This window comes from Acinonyx jubatus, chromosome E3 (assembly GCF_027475565.1).
Source record: "Acinonyx jubatus isolate Ajub_Pintada_27869175 chromosome E3, VMU_Ajub_asm_v1.0, whole genome shotgun sequence".
Classification (NCBI taxonomy): Eukaryota; Metazoa; Chordata; class Mammalia; order Carnivora; family Felidae; genus Acinonyx; species Acinonyx jubatus.
Genome location: NC_069398.1, coordinates 4,808,547 through 4,830,763, shown reverse-complemented (window position 1 = coordinate 4,830,763; position 22,217 = coordinate 4,808,547). Strand labels below are relative to the sequence as shown.

At 52.8% G+C, this 22,217-nt stretch overlaps 1 protein-coding gene across 12 annotated transcripts in view; it reads right to left on the bottom strand.

The window, feature by feature from the left end:
* CLEC16A (C-type lectin domain containing 16A) overlaps positions 1-22,217 on the bottom strand; it is a 199,202-nt gene that overhangs the window by 45,688 nt on the left and 131,297 nt on the right. For 6 of the 12 annotated variants that reach the window (XR_008294694.1, XR_008294695.1, XR_008294696.1 and 3 more), the window contains exons 19-21: positions 5,654-5,805; positions 2,741-2,945; positions 924-1,017 (exon numbers count right to left, since the gene is read on the bottom strand). Coding sequence is in view for 9 of the 12 variants with exons in the window: in XM_053213546.1 (XP_053069521.1) it covers positions 924-1,017; positions 2,741-2,945; positions 5,654-5,805 (451 nt within the window). In the remaining 3 variants the exon portion in view is untranslated. Of the gene's footprint in view, positions 1-923; positions 1,089-2,740; positions 2,946-5,653; positions 5,806-22,217 lie in introns of all 12 variants that reach the window. The other 6 variants (XM_053213540.1, XM_027043249.2, XM_053213541.1 and 3 more) reach the window with 1 other exon arrangement.

Here is a 22,217-nt window from a genome sequence, read left to right as displayed (position 1 = left end):
CAAAGCTGACTTATTTCTCATTTTATCACGTCCTGTTTATATCTTAAAATACCACATGCTTACAATGTACATATTTCTAAAATGAATTAATGCAATCAAAGAACGAATATACAATAAATCAGGGAGCGGAAGGAAAACAAGGGCCTTGACTTGGGACAGGCCCTGATCGCCGCGTTTTAAATCAACAACTGATCTTCCATCACTAGCCGCTTTTGAAAACATTCTGCCATATTTCAGTGCGAGTTTGAAACCCTAACACGCTTGCAGGGGGCCCCCTGGCCAACTTTGGGAGGTTCTGCAAGCAAGAGCGAGGCTCTCTTTCGAAGGACGGGGTGCACGTGGACTTATCTTAGACACACTGGAACAGGAAGGGGAGAGGCTGCCAGCCCTTGGGAGGAACAAGCGGCACTCGAACTTTCTTTTCATGTTTCTCTTTTCTGGGGAGATGAGCTCTGGAGGAAGTGGGAGGGATGCTCCCAGCCCCCACAGGGAAGGCCCTGGCACAGCCCTCTCTGCGCTCTCCTTTCTTCAGGGGTTGGAACAGGAACCATGCACACGGCCTCACTCGCCATCCCTCCTGGAGAAGGAGAGGACTCCCCCACGGCCTCATTACTAACAATCTGAGCATTTCCAAGAAACTCCCAAGAAAGCTCTTAGTCTTAATTCTGAGAAGTTCTTCCACATCCCCAGAAAATCTCTGGAAAACCAAACCCCGGCGGCAGAACACCAAACACAAAGCCAAGATTTATTTCTAGGGCTTGTGTTGCATCTTGAGCTATCCTTTGACGAATTCTAAGGAGCGGGTACTTCCAGCCGCCCGGATTCCGACACGGGAAGGGAAGCTTGCTCACACAGACTCAACAGACAAGGTCCCAGAACCCTGGGGCGGGGGCGCAAGGCGGCGCAGGGTCGGGGCGGCTTACCTGGCACCTTGTCCACGGACGCGAACACGGAGCGCTGCACGGTGGGGTCGCTGCTGCCCCGGCGGCACTGGTCGTAGAAGCGGAAAGGCAGGTGCTGGGAGGAAGAGGAGCCGAGTCTAAACCCCAGGACGTCGGTCGTCGGCTGGATCGGGAGGTCCAGGAGGGCTATGTTCAAACAACACCGTGGTTCATGCTCGTCACATGGGCTGGGGGTGTAGATGCTGGGGCCGCAGCCGGAGCGGCCACGGCCCCTGCCGGGCACATCACGTGGACGGCGTCAAGCAGGCAGCCGGCGGCCTCGAGCTGGGGAGACCGGCGCGACACCGAGGTCCCGCCTGAGCTCAGGACACAGCCGGTGCCTCGCGAGGGATTCAGAAATGGACGCTGGCCAGTCTCCACCTTGGACCCTTGGCTTCCACAGGCAAAAAGACCCTTAGCGAGGCTTCGCTGCGGGTACGACTTTAGACCCCAAAGCAAACGGGGCCAATTCTGCCCTGAAAGTTCAGACATGTACACGTGCACGGGGAGGCACATGTGAGGGAGAACATATCCGCGCGTGCACCTGTGTATTTATGAGTTTGTGCTTATCTGTCACGGTTGCTATCTTCCCTCCAGAAACAAATCTCATGATAGAGCAATTTGGAGGGGCTTTTTAACATCAATTGAAGGCATACCCAAGGCGTTCATTCTAACAGCCACTTTACGGCATAATTCTCAATTTTCAGATGAAATATTTAGCCTTCGTGCCAGCGCTGAGAAATTGCTTTACATTAAAAAAAAAAAAAAAAACAACCACCACCCTCTAAAAATAAATCTTAAGAGGAAGGACGGAATGATTTAAGTCACTTTGCACATTACAAAATGCTTCTGTAATGATTTCATAGGCCAAGTTTCAGCTAAGCAAGAAAACAAGGGACGCATGGGACACAGGCCTATGCAAATCAACGGGGCACGCACGGTAAGTAACGCAATCCAGAGCGTCCAGAAACCCGGCCCGCCAAGGGTTTATTTTTAGGTAATCCCTTTAGAAAGCACCCCTCCTCCTCCCTCACTGGTGCTCGAACTGCAAGGCGCTGGTGTCCGGAGAACGGCTATTTATAATTTGGGGGGTTGATAGAATGCCTGCTCCCCCGGGGGAACGCCGTGCCATCGGCCCTGGTGATCGGAACACCCTCGGTACAGAGCCTTTATTTCTAAGAAAGCTCGGGCCTTCCTGCCCAGGGTGGCGCAAGGCCTCCTCACACGTTCACCACAGTCCCTGTGAAACGGACAACGACTTCCAAATTTAGTGCTGGGTCATCGTGGCCCCCTCACCACGCAGGGCTGCCTCTCAGGAGAGCTGGAGGGAGGGGGCAAGGGATGGGCTTTCAGGAGGAAGTTCCGCGCTGGGCTTCTGTCAACCAGCTGCGCGTGTGACTTTGGGCAAGTCACAGAGCCTCAGTTTACTCTTCTGTAAAATGCACAGGACAGACCCTCCTGATCTTATTAAGGGTTAAGGATCCAGGGTAGCAGAGGAATGTCCAAGCCTTTTGTACACGTAAGCTAGAAGATTCCCGTGTGTGGGAAGTGAACAGCTGTCCCAAACCGACACCTGTCTGTTCAGGGCCTCTTGCTCGGTCGGGGAGGGTTCTCCTCCCCTCCACGTGGGCCTAGAAACTCTCTAGAAATCACACACCTGGGGAAGGGGAGAGTCTGAGCAGATCCTCCGTTCTGTCACCACAACACGAGTAACTCCTCTAAGCCACACGTGTCCTCCCCTAGCGGTCAGCGTGTGAGCCCGAGGGCCCTGGGGACATCCGCCAGGGCCGGCCACTCACCGGCTATTCTCTGCATCTTCATGCGCCTCGCCTGGATGCGGCCCTTGGCCAGGCGCTGCTTGGCGATGATGCAGCGGATGTGGTCCGAGAAGACGAAGGTGGCCTGGAGGATGGGGAAGGGCTTGGAGTGGGGGCTGGACGCAGGCTTGTGGATGGTGATGTTCAGGGCGCGGCTGTCGTCCTCCACGCCGGTCACCTGCATGTCCTGTGGGGGAAGTGGCAAAAGCAAGGGTGTTCGTTACGTTCGGGAGGAGGGTGGCGGCTCAGAAGCCGTGGGATCCGTGTCTCATCAAGAAAGCGGTTCCCTGGCACTGACTTGGTCAGAAGAGCACACGACTCTTGGTCTTGGGGTCATGAGTTCAAGCCCTACGGTGGGTGTAGAGATTACTTAAATAAATAAATGGAGAGGTTTTTCTTTTTAATGTTTATTTTTGAGAGAGAGAGAGAGAGACAGAGACAGAGACAGAGAGAGCACGACTGGGGGAGGAAGGGAGGGAGAGAGAGACACAGACACGCGCACACACACACACAGAATCCAAAGCAGGCTCCAGGCTCCGAGCTGTCAGCAGACAGCCCAAAGCGGGGCTCGAACTCACAAGCTGTGAGATCATGACCTGAGCCGAAGTTGGATGCTTAACCGACTGAGCCACTCAGGCGCCCCAATAAATAGAGTTTTTAAAAAAGAAAGAAAGAAAGAATAAAAAAGAAAAGAATAGAAAAGGAGTTTCCCCAAATTCCCCCAACTCTGCTTTTGCCTGAAAAGAGCAGCCTCCCAAACCAGACCAGGCTTCGAGAGCAGGACGTGGTAGGCAACAAAGGTGCTCACGAGGAGCCCGCGCTGGCTGGGACCCTGCCCCCGAGGACGTGGGCTTGCTAGGGAATAAATGGGTGCACTGGCCTCTCCAAGGGACCTCAAAGAGCCGGACTGTGGCAGTCCTTCCTCACTCCTGAGAATACTGGAGACAACAACCCAAAATGCCTGTCGCCATTGGCCATGGTCTGAGATAGGCGCACTTATCTACTGACCAACTTCTTCCTGGCTTCTTTTCAGAAGGGGGGGAATCCCTGACACCCACACGCACGTCTCTGGAGAATTTCTGGTCCCTAACAGAGAATGCTAATCCAAGAAGGGACAGGGAGGGCCACTCAGCAGGCAGTGAAGGAAGCTGCATTTGAAGGGTGTAGAAGAAACTCACCCATAGCAAGCGTGATAAGGATGAATCCCATCTAAAACCTCAGAAAGGATTTTCTGTATAAAGAATCTGCATCGCACAAGAGTTTGAGGTGATGCAAGATAAAGGCACGAGGCGAGACAGACGTGGAAGTCAGACGTGCTGGAGGAGGTGGGGAACAAGAGCTAAAAAGGCTCACGAAGTACGACGGTCGTTGTTTGTGGGCATTAAATCGGGCACAGGGTCCTTGGAAATAGTACCTGCCTCAAAATGTGGCAGCAGATTAGATGGGGTGTTCCACATTTAAGGCGGAGAACCTGGCACACAGGAGTGGCCTGACAAGTAAGTAGCAGCTACTGGAAGGCGACCAAAAAGGAAAGGTTGATGTGGCTTTTGTCGTCTGACGGAGGACACGTATTAATCCTTCGAGGGAGAAAAACACTTTCCTGGCACTCAATTCTAAAGGAAATTGATCATAAGTCTAGATACATAAGACGTACTAAGTCACCTAACGGACAACCTCTTACAGGGTAGTCTTTTTTTTTTAATGGAAGATTCTTCGTCGAGTTTCTCGCATCCCCCTCTGTAAAAGACATTTTTTAAAGGGAGAGATCTTCAAAAGGAGGAGGTTGGGGAAAAGGTTGCAACAGCATCCTCGAACACGTGGGCGACTCCCTCAGAGAGTGGGATGCTGACAGTGGGTCACACTGTGCGGAGGGGGGGCGCAGGTCAGCCGGGGCGAGACCTTGCCGGTGACCATGCACTGCCCAGCAAGGGAACGGCCTGCCTCAGAGCAGGGCACGTCTCGGGTTCTGCTGCATATCTGGGGACGGAGCGGGGGGTGGGGGTGGGGGGTGGTGTGTGTGACAGGGGGTGGGGACTGGAAGGCTGTTTTCAACACTGCTGGTTCTTCCTTTCATTCAGTTATGGAGCTGACATTAGTCACCTGCCAATAAGAAAACCCACAAACCATACGAAAACCCATGTCCCAACTTGCGTCTGGCAACTTAGAGCCCATGCCTCCTAGAAAAGGGGTGAGGACGAGGCCACGCTCCTAAACTGTCAGTGGCAGCAATCGCTTTAGAGAGGAATCTGGCAGCGTCTATGAACGCTGAAAATAGGCACGCCCCAGCTTCTTGGAGTCCGCCTAGGGAAGCCCTCGCTCAAGTGCACGTGGAAGTAAGGACGGTTCTCTTCGAGGCAACATTGTCTGTAAAGGTAACGATCTGGCGACAGCCACGGGGGACTGGCTAACTGTGCCTCAGCTCAGTCACACAGCAGTGAAAAGAACATCAGAGAGTCTGCACATAATACGCGGTCAGCTCTAAGACGTATATCGACTGGGGGGTGGGGGGAGTTTAGAATACGCTCAGCGTGACACTATTAAACACACACACACACACACACTCTCAAGTACGTGCACACCATGTTTATAAACAGCACGTGCGGTTATATTTATATGTGCGTTTATTTATATGTGCAGCAGCTCTGGAAGGCCCATACTGATAATGCAGGAGAAAGTTTAAGAATTGAGGGTTTGGGTCAAAGCACACTTGACCCTTATCTGTGCAGTATTTTCACTTTTTTTTTCAAATAACAATCTGTTCATGTAGTCCTTGTGTCATCAGAAATTAACCGTAGAGACAGATGATTCGTGTGTGTGTGTGTGTGTGTGTCTGTGTGTGTGTGTGTGTGCACACAGCCAGCCAAGAAGAGCTCCCAGGCTTCCTGGCCATCATACCTGCAGCAGGCCTGCGAACTTGACCACTCCCCAGCCAAGCCTGGACACATCAGGTTCCACTAAGCTCATCTGGTAAATATCGACAGCCAGGAATCGCTGGACCATCCCGCCATCCTTGGTGATCACGGTGCACGCGATCAGGTCACTGTTGTCTGCGAACAGGGAGAGGGAGAACAAAATGAGGGGCGGTCCAGCGGCCCAGTCTGACGGAGACGGGCGCTCAGAATGACTCGCTGGGCGGCAGCGTTTGGCGGGCAGAGTCCAGATCTGGAGGCACACACACACCTGAGACTGAGGCCCTCCCCTGACTCTCGCGGGGCGACCTGGGATGATGCCCACCCCTCTCAAAGTGATGGCTGAGTAAGGTACGTAAGGCATTATTAGTACAATGTTTAGCACGCAGCAGGCGCTCAAACTGTAGCTAAGAAAACTCAACTGAGAATCCTGGTAACGGTTCAGTGCTTCCTTGCAGACAGATGATGGGTGGCAAGCTGTGACGGTGTTTGCCTGAATTAAGGGAAGGCGCAGGAAAACAAGAGTGCCCTGCTTGGTTCTAGAACTGTCATACTTCCAATCTGGTGTCTGGCAACTGAGAGCTGACCTTTGTACTAGATGCTGTGTGATTCTGGGCAAGGCACTTGGCCCCTCTGAACCACAGTTTTCCATCTGTATGATGGGAATAATCTCCCTTATTCTGAGATGCTTGGTGCTTCGTGTGTGTGTGTGTATATATATATATATATTTTTTTTTTTTTTTTTTTTTGAGAGAGAGAGAGAGCATAAGCAGCAGAGGGGCAGAGAGAGAGACAGAGAGACAGAGAGCGAGCGAGACAGGATCTTAAGCAGGCTCCATGCTCAGCACAGACCCCAACAGGGGGCTAGACTCCACGACCCTGGAATCATGACTAGGGCTGAAATCAAGAGTCGGACCCTCAACCGACGGAGCCACCCAGGCTCCCCAAGATGTTCTGTGCTTTAAAGGAGAACCGTGTTTAACACAGAATCCTTACCGTGTGCTGGGCCCTTTCTCTTACTTGGAAATTATCCTCCAATTCGAGGTCTAACTTAGTGCCTGTCCTTGATGGCTTTGACATCTCCAGAGTAAGACAGGACCGTTAAAGCTACCGTCTGCTTTGAATTGCCTCCAATGGAATCCTCTGCCAAATTTTTTTTTTTTTTAAATAGCCAAAACAGGAAACAACCTAAATGTCCCCAAACAGGGGAAAAATTTGAGTATGATTTTTTTTCCCATCACATGCAAAATTATCTACCCATTTAAAAATTATGTTTAACCAAACGTGAACAATAGTTGCCTATGGAAAGGGAAGTGAGAATGGTCGGTGGGGGGTGGGGGGCGGGGGGGAGTGCCTATGTGGGGTGGGGGCATCGATGGCAGAACTTAAATTTTTGTTACTATATAGCACTGTATTCCTTGAAATTATTTTAAATAGCTATTTTTTGAGACAGAACATGGGAGGAGGGGAAGGGCAGAAAGAGAGGGGGAGAGAGAGAATCCTGAGCAGTCTTCTTGCTCAGTGCAGAGCCTGACTCGGGGCTTAAACCCACGAACCGTGAGATCACGACCTGAGCCGAAACCAAGAGTCGGACGCTCAACCGACTGAGTCACCCAGGCGCCCCTCCTTGAAATTATTTTAAAATGAGAAATTACTCAAGACGTACTCTTCAAGTACGTATTAAAAACCCAAGTATACAATCCTATTTACAAATAACTGCAACGACATTGGAAAAGCCACTGAAATTTGAAATGGAAGAGGATAAGAACTGTATTACTCTGATTTTGATGTTGTTGTTTTTTAAAGAAGCATCCCTACAAAGAAAACACAAATGCAGAAAATAAAACGGAAACATTAGATGTTTCTGATAACAAGAATGGTAGATGGGGTTTTTTTTTTTCTTCTTGGAAGCAGCTTTATGGAGTTATAATTTATATACCGTAAAATGCACCCATTTTAAGTGTACAGCTGGAGTTTTAGCAAATTTACAGCTGTGAGTTACTACATTCCAGCTGTGTGATACCTGAAGCGCCCCAGTGGGTTCGATCGAGAGCACTGTAACCACATATCTGGCTTACGTTATTGGAGGCGGGTGGGTGGGGGAGGGGAGGGAAGGTTATGCAGACAGTAGAACTCTTGGCCCCAGACACACGTGATGACGGACCTGGGCTCAGGTATTCCCCAAGGATTTACGCCCCCCCCCCCCATTTTTACTTTCCATTAAGATCTAGGAAGGACAGGGAAACTCCTCTCCTCTCTCAGCACCACCTTCCTATATACAGCCCCGTTTAACCCTCTGAAAGCTAATCCGTTGGGGATTGCGGCTTCACGGGGATGGCTTCCTCTGGGCTTTTAAGGGCTTCATGTCTCTGTGCATTCTCCCAGGGGTAGGCCCACCTAGGACGGCCAGCAGCCCCACGGCAAACACCAACACCAGGTGGGATTAACCCTCGACTTTCTTCATATTCTGTGGCAAGGATCTTGCCCCCTTTCCCAACAACCCAGCCAAGCACCTTAGAAGATTTCTAAAAATTATTTCATCCACAATGTCTAATGTCCCTACTGGCCCTCTGTATTCAGAAGTGGAAGCCAGCATGCCCACTGTTTCCAGCATGTTCTTTGTAGTATGTAGAGTTTATTTTCTTCACTCGGGACTTAAAGCGTTTTCCTCAACGACAAGGTTTTACTTTTCTATGTAGAAAACAAAATGGTGAGGGATGCTTTTTCTTTCCCTTTCCCCTTTCTCCCATCCCCTGCTCCCCCAACAAGCAGGAAGGTGGAATCCTAGGATTTCTTCTCTCTTCACATCCATGGAGGACGTGCCCCTCGTGGTGTGACCGGAGAAGGCAGACACAGCTGTGGTGGCAATGGGCAATGTCAACGGGGTTTTGTCTGAAACAGTGGGGTTTGGGGGCAGGCACCACCCTCATAAAGCCTGGGGTCCTTGAGAGCTTCGGGGGCCAAAAAGGGACCCACTATCTCTGCCCCCAAGAACAAAAAAGGAAGGACAAAACCCCAAAGCGGAACAATGTTCAGAAATGCAATTGAGACATCAACCTCCCCTCCCTCTCCCCGTGAGGCATTTCATAAGAAAAGTAAAAGGCAACCGTCCCCGGGGAGCCAGGACCTCCAGAGTGGGGGAGCCTCTGGCTTTTCAGAAGCTTTGGGGGCAGCTAAGGGAAAACAAAGTGGGGTCCTCAGGGAGACCAGGCAATGCTGTGGGGGCTCGTCTGTGGGCCTCCTGGTGTCATCTTGGGGAACTCCTCCCCCCCCCACCCAGCCCTCTGCTGCTCCCACACTGGCTATGGGTATTCTCATCTAAAGCCCTGGGGACAGGGGCTGTCTGCTCATCTCTGGATGTTTTGGGGGGAGGGGGGCCCAGGGGAGGGGCTGCTGAACGGAACCCAGTCCCACCCACGGTCTAGTCCGAGGGCTGCTGCCTTCACGCAGGCACCCTGGATTTTGCTCCACGACAGAGGGGCCATCAGGGTGGAGGTACTGGGAGGGGGACATGGGGAGGACTGTCAGGGTGTGGTGACCCCATGAGCCTCCCTGCCTGACCCCCAGGAAGCCTGTGGCCCGGGCAGCACGGGCACTGCCCGGATCTTGCTGCCCATGTGAACCTCCTGGGTCCCGCCCCTACCAACTCCACTTTTTCAAAAGGGGTGGAGCCTAGGGTTCTAGTTCAAAATTTTACAGGGGAGCCTGGGTGGCTCAGCTGCTTAAACATCCGACTTCGGCTCAGGTCATGATCTTACCATTCTTGAGTTTGGGGCCGGCACCAAGCTCTGTGCTGACAGCTCAGAGCCTGGAGCCTGCCTCGGATCCTCTGTCTCCCTCCCTCTCTGCCCCTCCCCCACTCACTTGCTCTCTTTCACAAAAAAATATAACAATAAAATATAAAATGATAATAAAATACATAAAAACAAAAATTTACAGGAAATCGCCAGAAGACAACATAGGGGAATCCTCATGTGATCTTGGGGGCAGGGCAGGGTTTTCTTAAAAAAGAAGTACGAGGGGCACCTGGGTGGCTCAGGTGGTTAAGCATCCGACTTCAGCTCAGGTCATGATCTCTCAGTTTATGAGTTCAAGCCCTGCACTGGTCTCAGCGCTGACAGCTCAGAGCCTGGAGCCTGCTTCCAATTCTTTGTCTCCCTCTCTCTCCGCCCCTCCCCTGCTTGCACTTTGTCTCTCTCTCAAATATAACCATTAAAAAATAAATAAAAAAGAAGAATCAACACATACAAAAAATAAATGAATACAAGATCGGCAAACTGATTACAGCAACGTTAACACTTAACTCCCATATAACAAGTGACTTTGCAGGCCGGGCAAAACAGTTGCAAAATACCGCTAAGGGACAAATGATCTTGCAGTAAATGGTGAAGGAGTCCCAGGGGCCATTCAGAGACAGGAGAATGGGGGCAGCCAGTAAACACACAACAAGGTGCTCGACCTCACGACAACACAGGGAAAAATTTTTAAACAAGTCACCACCTTCTACCCATCGACGGGGAGGTGACAAGTGGCGAGGACACAGAAAAACTGACAAAGATTTCCCAAGAGCTCTAGGAGAACAAATTAACATAGACATTTTGAAAGGGCAAATTAGCATTCTTTATTTAAAGTGAAACTTTCACACCACATGACCTGGCAACTGGTATGTTCCCAAGAAAAACACACACGAGGGCCAAGAGGCATGAACAAGAATGGTGATGGCAGGATTTGGGTCTAGAGTGACCCAGATGTCCTACAACAAGGGAGAGCCTACAAACAAACAAACAAACAAACAAAAAACCCACAAAAAACGTGCACGTTCATTCAGCGCAAAAACATGGCAACAACAAGGAACGACTCAGATTCCCGGCAATTTCAACACGGTCAAGTCTCAAGAACATACTGTTGACTGGAAAAAGCAAGCTGCAGCCTGACACGCACAGTGTTAATGCAATTCGTGTAAAATTAAACCTCGCCAAGCCCTGCCGTGTATGTTCTATGGTTCCAGCATGTGGGTGGTAAAAGAGAGAGTGTTAGGAAAACGTCTGGCAGGGTGCACAGTGATTGCCTTTTTGGAGGGGATGAGGTGGGATTAAGGGTGAGGGGGTCAAGGTCATTTTATGCTGTCTGTGGTAGCAAAGAGGAAAGTGAATCTCTTTCCACGTCCCTCCACAAGGGGCCTCGGGCCCTTCTGGGGTCCGACAAGGGTTGGGAAGCAGCACCAGGCTGAGCTGTTGGCCCGGCGGCTCTGCCTGATCTGGAAGGCAGTACAATCATCACGAACGGAGCGATGACAAGAAGCTGGGGTCTCTCCAACTGCCCCTCTGGGTACACAGGCATGCACATTTCCAAACCGACCGGAAGATGTGTGTGAGCCCGAGAAATCCGGTCAGGCATCGTCCTAGGCGGCCAGACCGAGAAGCACAAGGCTAGCCAGTGCCCCCAGCATGCTCAGGGCCACAGAACACGGTGGAGACCAAGTCTGCAACTGGGAAGAGACGGCACCCTACAGACACAGGGAGGATAGAGGTCTCCATCGCAGCCCAGGGCCCCAGAGGTGTGGCTTGCCTCCTGGTGGGGCCTCGCTCCAGGGAGACCGGACTGTCCCCCCTACTCCTGGTCACTCACTGCTTCTGTTCCCTTTCTTTGCCATTTTATTTGAAGATATTTAGAGGGTCCTTCTCTTTGCATAACACATTCCTGTGCTCCCACTGAAAAAGCTGTGACCTTCTTGACAGTGGATCATTAAGTCTCCCCTGTCCACCCCCCGCCAGAGGCAACCACCATCCCGGTTTATGGGCATCCACCCCCAGTGTGTTTCCAAGTGTGGCGACGCTCTCCCCGCCTTGTCTGTCACTCACAAAGGGGAGGGAGCACGGCACGTGCTCGGCCTCACGCTCCTGCCACGTACCCATGAGTTTCGGTGACACATTCGCACACAGGCCCGCCTCACTCCTGGTCACAGCCACGCTCTCTAATGACTCTCTGACCGAACAGCTCCCCAGCTGATGGTCATTCAGGTTGTTTATAAGCTTTGCGGCAACAGAGGAAGGGACCTCCTTGTCCGTATGTGCCCGTGAGAGTAAATCCATAGCAGCAAAGGAGGGCCTATTCTTCCTTCTCTTGAAGGCACTCAAGTTTCACTAAAATAAATTTATTTAAAAAGGAAACATCATATCATTACCATGAGCAAAAAACCAGATTTATGATAAATAAATTGACTGTCAAACAGATTAACGAGACCCTTTTATTAAACTGTGGCCGAAAGCCTGCTCTTTGGATACAGACAGCCAAGAGTTCTACAAGTTCAAAGACAAACTAGAGCCAATCTGAGACCTCCCTGATACAATCGAAGGAACCAGAGGGGCAGTGAAATGGGTTTTCTTATGGACTGTTCCTTTTTTTTTAAGTTTATTTATTTCTCTGAGAGAAAGAGCACATGCATGAGTAGGGGAGGGGCAGAGAGAGGGGGGGGAGAGAGAGAGAGAGAGAGAGAGAGAGAGAGAGAGGGAGAGAGAGGGAGAGGGAGAGAGAGAATCCCAAGCAGGCTCCGTGCTGTCAGCTCAGAGCCTGATGCACGGGGCCTGAGCCCATGAACCATAGGATCCTGACCTCAGCCGAGATCAAGAGTTAGATGCTTAACTGACTGAGCCCCCAGGGGCTCCCTTATGGACCATTCTTTCCAGCACCAACCCCACCTTACACACTCTTCTTAGAGTGAGGCCTTGGCCCTCTTCCCACCAAGTGCTGGGGTCTATGTCCTTTCTCCTGGAACCTGGGTGGGCCTCTGCGACCGCCTGGACCGAAAGACAACAGTCGACGTGATCCCACGTGGTTTCCAAGGCAAGGTCTCCAAACGCTCTTGGAACCAGCCTATCCACCATGCTCTGTGGAAGCCCAAGCAGCCACACGGACACCCCCAGACACAGAGCAAGACCCAGGGCCCAACTTGCCAGCCCCCGGCTGATGCCACGTGGAGCGGAGTAGCACTGCTGAGCCCCGCTGGGCAAATCATAGACCTGTGAGCAACACGAGTGACCCTAGCTGTTGGAGGTGACGCAAGCCTTGCACTTCTAGGGTGGGTTGTTACTCAGCGGTGAAGAACTGCACGAGTGGTCACCGTGACGAACTGTAATCACGTGTGGAATCCAGGCACTCCCGAGACGCTGACTTCCTCCGGCGCCACCAAGAGACCGCACACCGTGTCCCGGAAGACTAATCTGGAGAAACAGCTCGGGGCTGGCCAAGAGGGATGCGGGGAAAGGTTCTGCAGGGCTGAGCAGCATGGACGGAAAGCAAGGCAGACATGTTCCTGCAGAAGGCGTCGAGGGAGAGGACGAGAAACGGAACGCGTGTGAAGGAGCCACCTTACCACGAAGCGCAGGATCGGTACAAGCATCTTGGGCTTGGGGCCGTGGGACCCGGCCTCAAATTGAAGCTCTGCCACCAACAACTATGTGACGCTAAAGCCACTTCCTTCCGTGGGTCCCAGGTTCCTCCCTTAGGAAATCGAGACCTAACCCTTGCAGGGCCGTCGAGGGGATGGGGGAGAGGCCCGGGGCCACTCCGCTCGCAGGGCCCGGCGCGCGTCACGGACACCGGCTGGGCGGCCTTCACCAGCCACGGCTGCTGCCTGGCGGCACCCTAGCTCTCGGGAGCCACGACTCTCTAGTCAGAGCCCTCCGGCCCGGGGCAAAGTCACACCTTCCGAATGGAGCCTCTAGACTAAGCGAGGCTGGAGGGACAAAATGATTCATGGTCTTGGGTTGTTTCTCAGAACTGCTACAGGCTCACGGGTAGGTGAGTGACAAGGGTCCCTGGCCTCTCTGAGGGCCCTCCCCCCCCAATCCGTGGTTGTCCCTCTAACCTGTCACTCTCCATTGCATCTACCCAACTCACCCCCGACCATGCCCCAATGCCTGCCAATATCCCATCTACCCCCTCCCTCCTGGTTGAGGCCCGTTTCCTGTCTAGACATAAGAAGGCCCTAAGAAGGCAGGGCCCTGGCCAGTCTCTTCACTGCTGTGTACCCCCAGGAAGGTTCTGGGCAGTGGGAGGCACTGAAGAAGTCTTTGTCAACGAGATGGAGGGATGCCAGTGTCTTTTGGTCCTCCGGTTTGGAGGCAAAGGACTTCCCGACCAGCTGTCATTTCAGTTTCTGGGCTGAGGCCTCCCTCCACGGCTCCCCCTGACAGGCCGTGGCTCATTACTGAGCAATAAGTGGGGCTGATTGACTTTTGCTGTATTTAAATAATCCCTTCATGATAAAATATGGAAGCCAATACCGTAATTTAATTCTTGGCGTTGGTGGCTCCAAATGCATTTAGAAGCGAAGTCTTGATCCTTACGGTGGGATTTCTAGGCCGGCTGAATCCCAGCGCTTTGAAATCTAATACTCTGGGCTTTAGGGTCAATTCTTGGAACGCCACCACAGCTGGAGTTTAGATTAGCAACTCCGTATCACTACCAAGCCTCTCAGGCTCCTGCTGTTAACCAGAGGTCAGGACGGGTCCCCGGATTCCTTGAGGAAGGCAGGCCACCCTGGGATTCCTAGACACCAGGCCCATCGTGAGACTTTACAGCTGATAGGAGACCAGGATTTCTTGGTGCACAGAAAGCCACATGACTGCTTTCTCGAGGAATGCGGGGTCCAAGAGTGGCCTGGCTTTCTATTCTAGGATCTGTAGGCGTGCCTGGGATTGGAGAGGCTAAAATTAGTTAAAATGGGATTATGGACCCTCCCCGGAGTCAATGGCTCTGTCCAGTGGGAATGTGGTCCTCTACAATCGCATACGGAAAGACTGTCAGGGCTGGGGTTGAGGGTAGGGGACCCCTATCGATGGCTGCTGGCCCCATGACAACGTGTGTGGAGGGCTCCTGTATAGATGCCGGGCACTGAGTTCCCACTTGACATACTCCCCAGGATCCTGTAAGGTGGGTTCACCACAGAGGACACAAACGCAGGACATCAAGTAACCTCCCAAGGACACATGACTGATAATGACACGTGCGATAAGAAGCCGGAGCAAACATGGGACCTTCCCACCATCCGGAACACGCTGATTGTAACCCGGATCCCAGTCCTGTGGATGCGGCCAGAGAGAGGACCAACCCTCGTTTCCCTCAGAAAGGGGGTATCCCCAACCTGGGCTAGCTCCTGAGGATGCAGGACGCTGGCTGGCTCTGGCAGGGGGACAGTCAGATGGCCCGGGCTCTCGACAGGCAGGCCCCAGGGGTTCTGGTCTCCCGGTGGCTGACATCGCGGAGCCACCCACGTGCTCCAGGACCGTTCTCGCGAAGTTTCCCCTTCACCGGGCACTTGGTGGCCCCCTCAAGTGGCAGACCTGGGCCCTTCTCTAGGGGAAGGACAAAAACCGCTTCTCTTTCACCCTGGAGGCTCCCCCTTCCTGCCACGGAAGGTAGACTCACGCTGGGCACTCATGCCGCCCCTCAGGCTCCGTTCAGGAGCAGGGATACGGTGGGAGCAAGGCAAGCCGAGCCCGGGGGCTCACGGGGTCTCCACACTCGCACACAGATGGCAACCCTCTGGAGCTGTCCGACGCTCTGAAAACTGGCCTGTGTGAGACACAGAAGGTGCTCTATGGCAGTGAATAAAGCTTTGGCAGGGGCTCCAGGGAAAGCCAGCCTGGCACGGCTCCCCGATGACAGAATGCAGCTGAGGGGAGAGGCCTTAACTGACCAGTAATGCATGGCTGGGAAGCGACTGATGACTCACCGGGCTCGGGCTGGCTCTCCGGGGGGCCTGGGGGAAGAGTTAGACGCAGGCCCCCCGGGGCGGTCCATCAGAAGCCCGGCGGGGAAGGGCGGTCCATCTCCCAGTATCACCACTCCGTCAACATGCACTACCAAAATGAAAATGACAGCCGCGCTGGCGCGTAAGAGACCACACACGCAAGTCCCGAGGGCTCTGAAAAGGGTGCCTCGTGCTGGGGGCAGACAGGCACCGGGCCCTGGCAAATTCTACAGACCCACCCTAGGAGAATGGTCTTGCATGAGCAACCCCAGACCTTCCTGAGCCTGATTAATGCCAGGGGGAGACTCCAGGCAAGACCCGGGACATTCTGAAGTCAAAACAAGAATGAGAGTCAACTGTTTCCGCGTAGGGTGCGAACATGCACACTCAATTAGCTTGGCTGCTTCTCCTGACAGTCAGATCAATCCTTTGAAGAAAATTAAGTAACCATTTCTCCATCAACCCACGGACAGCTTATGGGTTATTTGCTCCAAGTAGCAATCAATTACTTTGTCTTCTTTGAAGCTCCCTAAAGCCTTCCTTCCCAGCACAGCTTGGGGGCAGCTGTAAAATGCTATGCTTCCTGGATGGAGAGCAGGTCTTGGAACAGGAAGTCAGGTCCCTTCAAGAACAAAGGGAAAAAAAATGTACCGGTGATGTTCCCCTGATGTGCAAAGGGATGCAGATATTAGGACAGGTGCCGGAATGCAGTCGCCCACGGAAACTGTGACCGAGCGCTGGCTCTAGATTTCCACCAGGTCAGCGGGGCTGCCCCAACGGCTGCCACGCTCACAACCTGGCCTTGGGCCCCCTCTCCACACACCCCTACCAAGAGCACCAAGAGGCAAGCGCCTGAAGCCCTGCTCAGATACCTCTGCGGTCTTGTGCTGCATTCCGACTCTGCCTCTCCCGTCACCACGGCTCTCGACGCGGGGGAGCCACGTGGGGACAGCCACGCGCCAGGCGTCGGGGGCTGCCCGCCTGGAGAGCAGGCGGAGCCCTGCCACTTCCTGGTTGCGGTGACCCTGGGCACGTGACCCGGGGCACACGGCGGCCTCATCTGTAGGCCAGGGTAATAAACCGACTTTATGGCTCCATTGGTGATGCGTGTGCTGACGTACTGAGGGAGAAGGGTACTGAGGCCTGCAATGTGTCACACGTTGAAACAAAGAAAAGAAGGAAAGCGGTGGTGGATGGAGAAGCAGATACGCGATCAAACGCGTGGAGCGGAAGGGTGGGAGAACCATTCGGTGTCACCTATCACGGCAAGGCCGTCGGCCGTACGACTGGTTCAAGTCGGCGGCGTGCTGGACTGTTTCCAGAATAAAATGCCGGGGGCTGAACGGACCTGCTCGGGTGGTCAGGGAAGTCACACAAGCACATAGCGGCGTCAGGACACGGGGCTGGGCGATCAACGGTGCCTACGATGTGATTCTTCACCGACCCCCTGTGTATCACGCTTTATGCGGCTACTGTAGCTAGTCACCCATAGCGCTCTTTCTAGTGATCCCTGACCTTGCAGAATCTTAGCATCACCCCGTGGACTCCGGGGCCACCAAGGACACGACGTCCGTCCTGACTGTGTTGATATGGGGGGGTGGGTCTGTCATGTGTTCATTCAGCAATTACTCAAGCAACGATGTGTCGATGTCTTGGTGACTGTAAATGACCCCAGAGCAACAGCCAAATGGAAGGAAGGCACTGGTGCCTTTTCAGACAGGGAAGCCTGAGGTGTGGGGAGGCCGGCTGTCCTAGGTGCCCGCAGGCTGGGGGCAGTCCTGGGCTGGGGCTCAGCTCCATCTGCTTCCAGAGGAGGGGTTTTCCATGACCACTTCCTTTCTCTTGCTTGAAAAGCACACGCCATGTCTAGTAAAATAACGTGACCTATTTTCACAAGGTAGCCAAAGAAAACCCATCACATGTCTTCATCTTTCCCCCTTGAGAATTTCAAGAGACTTTCTTCTTGGGAGAACAAAAAGGGAGTAATCTGACTTTTCTTGTTCCCTCTCGTCTAGACGTGAGTGTGGGGGGGTGGGGGGTGGGGAGCTCCCTCTGACTGCTCGAGACATCAGGAGGACTTTTTTTGTTGTTGCAACTTGCAAAAAGCCTTATTCCCTGTTCCTTCTTTGTACTAAACCAAGTTCACAGACAGACAACTTGGTGAAAACGTAATTCCCAGAAACAGAATCCAAATGAGCAGCAATTCCAAGTAGAGCGTGGCACATCCTCTTTCTTATCAAGAGTGACACAGGGGCTGCCACCAGAGGCACCGCGATCTGATCGTTATAATGCACTGGCGACCACACTTATCTCCCAGAATGCCACATTTGCATGGCACACTGCATAATTTCCTCTCTGAAAATGGCCCTGTTTAGCACGAGTAAATACAGTTACCTAACTCTGAGGCAGCCGAATGGAATACTTGAGATTTCCAAGAAGAGATTTGAATACCTAAGCTCTCCGCTGCGCACCGAGAGACAGACGAACACAGAGTCGACTTGCAGCTTTCGGTATGGCTCCCTCTGGCCTGCTACCACTCGGCAGCCTAGCAGTTGATGCAGAAGCCCCAGTGCCCCTCCCCCCACCCCGTGATTCCTCTGCTCTGGGCCCCCCCACCCCCACCCTAGGATGTGGTCAGGCTGACCTGGGCTCGGATCAAGGCTCTGCCTCTCCCTTGTTCTGTTCCTCCACCTGGTCTTTGCCCGGTGGCTCCTAGGTGCCAGGCACCGGGCGACATAACTCTTATGCAGTGAAGGAGGAGGTAGACACGTCCTTGCTCTGGGTGACCTTTCTGAGCCCCAGGTGTTTTCCCCTCATCTGAAGAATGGATTCACCACTTGCTTCACAGCGGCTCTGTGAGGAGCAGAGGAGATGAGGTACAGAAAAATCCTGCGATTTCTCTCCACAAGCATGATTGTGTGGGCACATCTTTCTCCCTTCAGATAGAAGGTTCTCGGAGACAGGGTCAAATCTTCTCTTTCCCCTGACAGTTCATCAGAAAAGTGCACAAGGGTATTCTGGTGAGCAGATCCTGACCCAAGGGACTGTCCCTCCCTGGGCTAGGGAGAGTCCTCCTGACAGGGAATATGAGCTAGAGCATTTTCCCCAAAACCTGTGGGGTTTATACTGTTAATACCACTAGAAAAGGCATCTGTGGGGCATCTGTGCACCCACGGGTGCTGACTAGAATTCAGAGAACTCCTCTGGTCCATGGCTCTGAGTTTGATTTTCGAGGCCCTTCCTGGGTGGGGGATGTTCTCTCTTGCTAAGAGTCGACCCAGACCCTGGAGGCAACCAGGCCAGCTGTGGAAGAAGAAAATGGCTTCGTAGCTGGAACCATTGACACCCGCTTTTCCCTTCACTGTCTCAGACTTTCCATTCAAACATTTCTGGGGCATGTTTCCTTGGTGCTAGACCCTGTGCTTGACCAAGCAGGCCACAGAGATACACAAGACCTGCCCCCTCAGGAGCTCCTGCTCACTTGGGGAGACCAAGCAAGTAACAACTGCATAGAATTTGACAAAGGCCATGGCAGGGGGGGAAAAGGCCAGAAGAGGAATCAGGGAAGGCTTCCTGCAGGAGGTGACATTTTGAACCGCATTCTCCAAGAAGCCCAGACACCGGCCGGAACCGAGCTGAGGCCCCTCTCCGGAGGGCTGGCCGGCTCCTCAGATACTTTCTGACCCTTCCTGGCCCTGCACAGGCTTCCCGGTTTCTGCTAATCCTTTGGGGTTTCCCGGCTCTGCGTTATTTTGGCTGGAATGGCCCGCATTCCCTTGCCTACCACTTGGGTCCTCCCTCCACATCTGTCCCTTCTCTGGACGCTTCCTAGCATCCTAGAGCAGCACAGCCTCACGGCGAGGAGCACGGGTGGGGGACCCCGGCACGCTGCTGCCTACCCTCGGGTCCCCCGGTCTCTCACCCGGCAAGCAGGGTAGGAACGGCACTTTCCCGGAAGGGCTGCCACGAGCACTAAGGATACCCGTCCGGGGCTAGAAGAGCCCCCTGCACTCGGGAACCATACGATCGTTCCGAGTTCAGAGCAGCGAGCGCGGGCGGGGGTTGGTGAGGACAGAGGGGTGGGAGCAAGGAGAATCCCAGCAGGGCACTTAGGAGGCTTCGGGGCCTTAGTGGAGGCAACTGACCTTTCTGGGTGGGGCCTGAGTTTCCTTCTCCCTCAAATGAAGAGACGGGGACTAAACCGCACGGCTCTTTTCTGATGGGAAAGCAGGTCTAAATTTCACACCAGGGGACACATTTACGGCCGTTTGGCAGAAATTAGTTCACAGAGTGAATGCTTACCGGCAGAGCAGTCTGATTTTTAATTAGCTTGTGGGAATTCCGTATACATCAAACATTAAAGTAAAATATGGGAGGCCTCTGGTGGAGACAAGCCATACCTTGGGGCTTAAACAAAAGCTGTATACTTCACACACCAAACTGCCTGCTTTACGCTTTTAATCGCTCGTGCTCAAACTGAGTATCAGTAAAACGTTTGGCCCTAGGACAACACTTCCAAGGCACGGGATTTAAAGGGATACGGTTACTGCGAAACCAAGTCTGATCAGCCCAACTCTGTATCATCCCACGCACCCAATCACCTGGGCATCTTTACATCATTAAGCTGTTTTGAGCCAAATAAGAATCAAGAATCTCAACTATTTTTCCCTCCGAGGTGTTCTTCTTTGAGGAGGGAACTTGGAACGACGCCAGTAAATTCATGAAGAATCAGAGAAGGAAGGGGAACTCATTCATTCTACTTTGGTTATTCCAGGCGGGCGGGTCCTCACACAGACTGGGAGGATGTGGGGTCAGCAGAAGGGGGGGGCATGTGTCGTGAATCAGAGACAGGTGGGGACAAGGTGAGTTTGAGAAACTTCCGTCTGGCAGGGCTGCAGTGTGTGGAACAGGCAGAGGGGCCGGGGTGGGAGGTGAAGGCTCCAGAGGCTGCGGGCTGGTCAGCAAGGGCTGTTTATTCAAGCCATGCCGCCAAGGATTATAAACAGATGTCCAGGAAATGGGAGCTAACAGAGGGTTGTCATGGCAACTGAAGGTTTTCCCTGTGATTATTTACTGAAACTTAATTCGGGTCTTTAATTGGAAGTTTATAATGAAGAGCCAGTCTGGGTCTTGCAGGATACGTGAGAAAAGGGCTCACCAAGGACATACAGAGAATTCACAAGATTTCCCGGTCATGTCTTTTTTATTATTATTATTAATTCAACAAATATTTACTATGTCTCTGCTTTGTGCCAAGCACAGTCCCAGGTACTCAGGATGCAGGGGTGAGAGAGAAGGTCCCTGCCCTATGCAGCTTATAGTCTGGTGAGTGCAGACAGACCACAAAGGAAGAACTGAAATAAATCTATTAGTAGGAATTGTACTAACACAATGGGAAGGGAATGCTTAACCTGCTGTACAGTCTTTTCAAAAGTTCATTTGCAAGTCCTACAGTTAAAGAGACTGGTTTCGAGGGGCGCCTGGGTGGCTCAGTTGGTTGAGCGTCTGACTTCGGCTCAGGTCAGGATCTCATGGCCAGTGGGTTCAAGCCTCGCGTCGGGCTCTCTGCTGACAGCTCAGAGCCTGGAGCCTGCCTCAGATTCTGTGTCTCACTCTCTCTCTCTCTCTGCCCCTTAACCACTTGCACTCTGACTCTCTCTTAAAAATAAACATTAAAAAATTACAAAAAAAAAAGATTGGTTTCAAAAAGCTCCTTTGGCAAATCCTGCAAAAAGACTTTTCCAAAAGTTCCACTTACAAACGCACACCTATACCAATGTCAAATAATAACAGTTATAGCTCGTAGAACGTTTTTATAAGCACTTGGCTCTGTGCTAAGCCCTCAAAACAGTCCAAGGAGGAAGGTGCTATTATCACCTGCCGGTTGCCGATGAGGAAACGGAGACCCTGACGAGGTTACTGACTTGCCCAAGGTGGTGACGCTATGATTTTCAGTAAAGGTCAGTTCCCAGGACGCCAGGCAGGAAATGCCCATTGTGAGTCAGGGCCAAGTTCCTCCACACACTCGAAACCAACCCCCGGTCGTATAAAAAGGATTCTGTGGGTCACGCTCTGCGTTCAGTTACGTGAATCCGGACCAGCGGAGGAGATGGTGTTTGACCACCCGTGCCCAGACACAGCTGCGGTGGCTTCATTTTGATTGGGCTGCACGGACATCGCTGCCTTTGGCTACCTTGCCCATCTCTTGGCAGAGGAAATCTGCCACCAGGGAAAGGGAACGGTTCAAGAATGACAGAGATCTTGGCAGGATGGTAGGAGGGAACAGAAGGTGGCGAGAAAGCCCAGCCCGTAGGAGCGGAGAGCCCCACACATCTTCCTCTTTGCCACGGCGTGGCCGGTGCTGAAAACCCCGTGCCTCCTTAAGCTTGAGGCACAGGGCATGTTCTCAGAGCTAGGACGCCAGAGGTTCAAATGTGTTAGGCAAGAGGGAAGCAAAGAAAAGGCCTTTATTTGAAAGCTCGCCAGGCTGTCCCTGGTAAGAAAGAAGAAAGCCCCGGCAGAGGAAGGAACGGCCAGGCTGCAGAGACCTGCCCGGTCGCTGGGCAGGGGTGCAGCCATGCCTCTGACCGCCCGCCCCGCCCCGCCCCCAAAAATCACAGGCCCCACGGTTTCTACTGCCTGCCACGTGCTGGGTGTTTACACACAGTGCGGGCTCTGGGCCTCCACTTCCCCATCTGTAAATAGGGGCGATAACAGCACTTAGCTCCCAGGCACTGGGGAATAAGCCAGCGGAGGTCAGTGCCCAGCACACATAGTGGTTCTTGTCATCACTGCT